We start from the raw sequence: 7,280 nt of genomic DNA, 5'->3' as shown, positions 1-7,280 counted from the left end.
TCGGACTAGATGATCTGCCCAGGTCCCTTCCGACCCTAGAAACTATGAAACTATGAAATCGATTCAAAGCTTTTAATTGGTCTCTCAATTCGATTCTGATTCAGAGATTTTTTTCCCCGAATTGGGCTGAATCTCCTCCAAATCGAATCAGCTACCAAAGCTTCGCCCAGCCCTATCTGACAGCAAGGGTGGGGAGCAAGGTAGGGGGAAAAGAGTCTGCAGGGGAAAGAAGTTGGGGCAGGGCAGAGAGTAACAGGGCCACCTGACCTCCTCAGATGTATTTTCCATGCAGTACCAATGGGACGGGAACAATTCAAGGCAAATGTCCAAGATTAAACTCTATACCTGGAAAATTATAAACAAATTTATAACTTCCATATATAGAATCTAATTATTGGGGCCTCATCTTATATTCAGGTGGTCTTCTGTTCAAGTACATATTTAAAATAGAAGAACCAATTAAAGTAAAAATAAAAAGTGCAAAATGGGCTCTTTTGGTTCAGTGCATCAGGACCCTTAAATATGTTATAATTGCAGAATTCCTCCCATTGGTGGCTGTGCGATCCATAAGACTAACCAAATCTGATAAGGATTTATTAGGACAGCCATGAAATCCCACAATGCAGTTTGCTCTCCCTATGCCTTAGGACCTTTTTTACACATGCTCTGGGGGTAGGGAGGAGGGCTCTCATTTGACGAGCTTTAGTTAAAGCACCCCCAACGCCATTTTGAAGCATGGAGATGCTGATACACAAGACGCGGAAGCTGCTGGAGGCACGCTGATTAGCACACTCCAGCAGACACTATTAGTCAAGTCTGCTCCAATGCACTGTAATTATAGAGCATCAGAGCAGCTTTCCAGCACATCTATAGGCACCCGTAGCGTCCTTCCTCCATCTCCTTCCTTTTCTCCCTATTTATTCATCCCCCAAGCTTCATTCCCTCCCCATAAAAAGTTCAAATAAAAGTATTTCCTTTTATTAAATCCATATTAACCCTCACCAGCTCCTTTTGTACATGTTTCTTTCATGTTCCTTTTGACTGTTTAGAGACAAAAATGTTCAAGGGCAGGGACCATGCATATCCCACATGATGCATCTCCATGCCTTGGGTAGCTTTGGCACAGGGACAGCACAAGCTGCTGTGCTGGCAATAACAGCAGCTATTATTCTGGCTGGACCTCCTCCCTCAAATGTGGAACTCTGCCCTGGTTGCCCCTCTCAGTAACGATGTTGATGTGTACAAAGATAGGCAAACTATAGCTCATAAACTGCACATGGTTCTCTAAGACTTTAAATATGGGTCCCATGTTAAGTAGTAGTTAGTTAAGAGAGTCAAAAAAATTTAATTATCTGCTCATTAATTATTTTCTAGTTTTGATTCTCTTCAGTTCTTCCTTACTGTTTATTCCAAAAAGTCATTTGATGACATTATTTGAGCTGAGGTGCTGCGAGCACATTGGTATTCTGGGGCAGTAACATCTCAAAAGCCATGTCTTGACTACATCAGCTGTGTCAGGATTTTGGTTTGTGGGCAGAAGGGTTAGAAAGTTTGGCCACTCCCAATATACAGACTAGCTCAGTAGGGTCCTTTGGATGCTATTTAATACAAATGATACTAATAAATCACCATCATGCTCACTAAAAACTCAAAAGAACTTTTCATTTTTTTAAGCTAAAAGCCTTAGTAATAAAGCTTTAAACTCGCAACTAGAATATTGAGTAATTTTAATAAGTTTGCATTTCTGAAGTTATATCCCTAAGTGCAATAGAACTTCATCGTACAAAGCACATTTAGGTACATGTTGAAATGTTTTAATATTAAAGTAGTCAGATAGTATTTATAGGAATCAGATAGGAATAAAAACTTTGGAAAGTTGTAAAATCATTTTACAGCTTAAGTGCATTTATTCAAAATGTTCTATAATGAAGTCAGTGACCAGATGATGCAGATTAACTCTTTGGGAAGTTTAACAAAGCTGAAACAAATTATTTTTGTAATGTCTTTTTTTAAACAGGATGTCTTCACAATTTCATAGATAATCTGATGATTGAAAATATCAGTGCTCAATAAATTGACTCTGTTCAAATTACAAGGAAAGATAAAAGCATTGATCTATACCCAAGGTTCTCAATTTCAAAATGGCAAAGTTAGCAGAACTAGTCAGTAAAATCAACTAGACTCTTAAAACAAAAAACAGGATAGAAAGCCACACATCTAATCAGAAACTGAAGGGACAAAGGGACAAGTGACAAAAGACAAGCCACATGAGACTATGCAAAGGATATTAAAACAAAAAATAAGGGGGGAAAAAATTCAGCCACATAAAAATAACTAAATGAAAAAAAGTAGGGTTGTTAGAGAGAGAAGCAAGAATAGAGATTAAAGATCTTCAAGTTATGTCTCCAAAACTAAATACTTTGCCTCAGTTTTCAGTAAAGACAAAGACAGACTAAAAGAGCAAAAGCAAACTAGCTAAAATAAATGAGGCTATGGAAATAGCAGCCATCACAAGCAAAATTCAAGAAGTACAGTGCACTCAAAATCAGAAAGAGGGTTACTATTCATCCCAGAGTTCTGAAAGAACTAGTACATGACATTGCAGGTCTTACTAAAAGGATTTTTAACACCTCAATCAAGTTAGATATGGACAACAGCAACATGCAGTGCTTGTATTTAAGGAAAAGAGTGATCTGCACAACTACAATGCCACTTCATAAAAAGTTTACTTTAATAGCATGCAAGAATTTAAAGATCATTTGGAAGAAAAGCATAATCAAAGACAGGAACATAGATGCAAAATGAGACAAAAATGCAACCTGGGTTTACCAAAGGTAGGTCATGCCAGACTAATCGAATATTTTTCTTTGACCAGATAACTGATTTTCTAGACAAAGGGAAAGCAGATGATCTTCCCTATGTGGACATCACTAAAATATATGCTATGGTACCACATAGGGGCATAACTAGTGATTTCCCCATGTGGTACCATTAATTCAAGAACTGGAATTGGGTAGGAGGCTAGCTAGAAGTGAGATAAGAGACTGTGCTAAAAGAGAAACTAATGTTCGAGAGTTACCTGATGGGAGTCCCTCAAGGATCAGTCTTGGAACCAACCTTTAATGATTTACTGAGAATACAAACTTGGGAGGCACTGTCAATTTTGATGAGTACTGGGATATCATACAGTAAGAACCAGATGACACTGTGGACTGGATTAATAAAAAATGGGATGAAATTCAGTAGGACCAAGGTCAAAGCCATGCACCTCAGGATTAACATGAATTTCTTCTATAAACTGGGAGCTCATTACTGGGAAACAGAGAAAATAGACTTGGCCTTATTTGATCGCAGAATGACTATGAGTTACCAGTTGAATGCTACCATGAAGGCAAATGCAGTGCTGGGATGTATGAAGCAAGGTGTTTCCAAAAGGGATAAGCTTGCAAGGTAATACGACTGTGTTCTCTATAAATATATCAGGGAAAAGAAAACTGTTTGAGCTATATGTCCATCAGTTCTAGTGCTAACATAAGTACCAACTATTCATAAATATAAATGTACCCTATAAATTAGAAGGGATAATAGAAACAAAAGTGACCTAATACAGATCGATCAGGATCCGATCACACATTCAAATTAAAGCTGGATAGAAACCAGCTATAGCGTTGTTACACATTTTCAAGTACTAACACTGTAGCTGGTTGGCTCTTTTTATAGCTGAACAGACATTCTTATGGCATGATAATTACTCTGCACATGTGGCCAGGCTAAATTTACTGCACAGTTAAGTGCATAATATATGTAACATAGCAGGCCCTCAATTTATGAAAAGGTATCATGCAAAATAGTTTGCCTACACTAGTAATGGCTTTTCCAGCCTTACATTCCTATATACCCACTGTCCAGTATCACTCATTTGGCAGGGTTCATAGCTCAGCAAGCGTAGGGGAGATTTCAGGATGGGGGGGCAGGGGACTCTGTATGTCTGGCTTGGGGTGGGGGAGGCGGGAAGACCACACAGCCTGCCCTGCTAGCTACCCTTCCTCCTTACTTTCTGCTCCCCAGCAGCCCTGGCCCAGTCCAGTCAGAAGCTGTCACGGCTTCTCCCTAGCCTTGCTAGGCTGAGGCTGAGCCAGGGTGGGGAACACAAACAGATGGAAGGGGCAGAGGGCAGACAAAAAAGAGGAGGCACAGAGGCAGGGGTCTGGCCCCTCACTCCTTTCCTTCCCACAGAAGTGGGGGAATAAATTCAAGATGACCCCCCCCCCAATAATTAGATTCTATCCAGGGAAAATTATAACACATTATAATGTTTCCACGTATAGAACCCAATTATTTGGAGGTTGTCTTAAATTTGAAGCCATCTTGAGATCTGGTAAATACAGTAGATGAGACGGATTTCTACCTGTGTTCATCTGGCTCAAATGACAGTGTAATCTCAGATACTCTCTCATCGCACTTCTTCAGAACACAGGATATTGGAAGGAGCAACACACATGAAGGAAGCCCCATAAGCAGCTCTACAGAATAAACTACTGCAAACTAGTTTGAGGGGTAAATTGGGAGAGGTGTTAGACAAGCTTGTGAGAACAAAGTGCCCTTCAGATTTGGGAAAGAAGACACTTCATGTGAGCAAGTGGAGGATATAAAGTCTGGACTTGATTTCATCAGTTGTTTTTGTATTAGAATTTATTCAAGGGATAGAAGTGACTGAAGAATCCCAGCTAAACTCTTCGCGTTGAGACACACCTACATAGTAGTGCCAACACACGACAACTGTATTCATTATAAGAAGTTGAATGCTCAATTTTTACTTATAATTTCACTATAGTTTTAATTTAACATGTAATTCTGAGCAAACGGGCTATGAACGCCTGTCACGAAGTATAAACTTCAATTAAAACTAAAACAGAAGTGTTTCAGCGGTGATTTCAGTATAAAGATCATCCACCTAACAGTTTTACTGCATCACGTATAATTTAAAAACAAAAACTAACAAGATGGCTTAAAGTACAGCATTTTTTAAACAAAGCAATACTTTACTGAAAAGCTATGTAAATTGGCCTTTCTAATTTAGGTTGGATTTTTATTAAAAACAATTGCATCCATTCACATGAAAGCTTATTTTCATATGGAAAAACTGCGATACATTCATAACGTGTTTCTCATTACATGAACTGAGAGTAGGTAAAGTTATGAACACATTCTTAAACTACTGTTAAAACATAAATCTAAGGAAGTGAAGCCTTTCGTTGCACATAGCTCAACCACTCCTGACACAAAGCAAAATGTATTTTTATTAACAATTGAGCGACAGGCTACCTTTAGGACATGCTACAAGTTTCATTTACTTTCAGCAGGTCTATTTTCAACCATTGTTGCTATACTGGGAGGAGGGGGTTCCTTTGTTTGGTTTTGCGGTACCTTTCCTACTACTAAATGTGAGTGGATCCCTCTGAAGTGAGTTGGGTGGCTATTTGGTTTGTCACCAATACAGATACTTTTACATAATCTACCCAAGTGCTGTATTTGAGTCTCTGTTTATAGCTGCATGCACATTTTTAAATAAGATGCCTTCCAAGAACCCCATATGTATATTAAGTGAGTGAATGTCAAGTCATATTTTGTTCCCCAAAAAGAGAAAGAAAAAAAAAAGAATCGCAAGAAACAGTGGTTTATTTTTCCCCTTTGCCACCATTGATCATAAATTGAAGGCTATTTAAGAGTTTAAGCATAATCGTTATCAGGATACACATACGACAGACAAAGAATATGGAGAGAAAGAAATACTGAATTAAAGGAAAGGGACTTAGTGAGCATCAGCTGCTCTATGGTAACCCTTTTGTGCATCTAATAATCCCCACAGTAAGGGGATGCTAAATCACAGCAACTCACTGTTATTTCATTTGAGGGTAAAATGCCCTGATTTAGCAACACTGAAGTGGACACACAAAGTAGTTAACACAAATTGACTGATGCACGGTAATTTATTCCTCCTTTAACTCTGTATAATTTATCTGCCCATACGCCAAGAATCCTGGGCAACAATTATTAGGAAAACAAAAAGGTAAATTTACTGCCATATAAAAAGGCAAAATTGACAACTGCCTCATGACATTAACATTTACTTTTAAAGCAATTGGTCTATCATCCTTGCAAAAGTGATTAAATAAGGTTAATTCATATTGGAAATCAAATTAAATCAGGTTACTTAGTTTAATTTCTCGTTTTTTAGGGAGGGTATTCCAAAATCAACATGAGTTAATTACGGGTCTACTTTTATTAAAGTAGCCTACTGATTTTCAGATGTCTAATTTGTTTCAGGTGGCTTGAGGTTGACTTTCAGAAACTCTAAGCCCCCAGGAATCTAAAGGAAATAAATTGGATCTGTACTCAGAACTTTTTTTTTTTTCCTTTTTTTCTTTTTCTTTTTTTTTTTGTGGGGGGGGGGGGGGGCAGGGAATCTATGCTTCAGACCAATGACCAAAACGGAGACATCTAATAATCAGATCCAACTTACTTCTAAGTTATCAAAATAACTACACAAATGCAAAACAGTGAACAGAAAAAAAAAAACAACTTAGTCAGGAAACATGCACAAAGATAATGTACCTGGATCAATGAGAACTTCTTGTGCCCCTAAAAGGAGGAACAAAAATGATTTTCAACCTTCAGCGCAGCCAACAAAGAAAGCTATTGTAATATATTTATAGGTATCACCATGACAAGAACTATAGGAAAATTAAAATCCAGAATTGACACTGCTGTTTAAAATGACTGTTCATATAAAATTTGATGTTGTTACACCATAACTATGGCCAATTGATTAAAAACAGCCTTTACCCTATTACTGTAGAGTTAACAGAAAATTGCATTTTAAAAGTTTAGTTCCAAGCCTACAGCTAAAATGACTGTGCTGGATTTTCATTTTATATTCTAAAGTATAAGCCTGGAAAGTCTTAATTTTTATTTTTCCCATTCTTACTTTTCTTTTCTTCTTTTTAAGTTAAAGTTCCCACAACATGGTCCAGTTACCAATGTTTGAATGTAAATAATTAACTTCTACTCTGTCAAACTAAGTCTTCCTTACTGAGCTATTAGTTTTACGTATGGATACTCTAAAAATACATTTTTAATCAACTGTGAAAGGTATTTGCCATATAACTGCCACCAAGAGGAGCTTTAAACTTTGTTCCATATCTTGCAATTTCCCCTTAAAGGCTCATTCCATTTTTTAGCTTTTTTTTAATGACTCTACCTTTGCAAAGCATGGCTCT

The 7,280-nt window shown here is 37.6% G+C and overlaps 1 protein-coding gene across 1 annotated transcript in view; it reads right to left on the bottom strand.

Annotated features, from left to right (window-relative positions):
- Nucleotides 1–7,280, bottom strand: part of TRAPPC9 (trafficking protein particle complex 9) — an 843,209-nt gene that overhangs the window by 809,482 nt on the left and 26,447 nt on the right. Inside the window, 1 exon segment of the mRNA XM_025214635.1 lies at nt 6,616–6,642. Coding sequence (XP_025070420.1) covers nt 6,616–6,642 — 27 coding nt within the window.

The sequence above is a fragment of the Alligator sinensis genome, unplaced genomic scaffold (genome assembly GCF_000455745.1).
Source record: "Alligator sinensis unplaced genomic scaffold, ASM45574v1 scaffold721_1, whole genome shotgun sequence".
Lineage (NCBI taxonomy): Eukaryota > Metazoa > Chordata > Crocodylia > Alligatoridae > Alligator > Alligator sinensis.
This window is presented reverse-complemented; position numbering and strand designations above follow the sequence as displayed.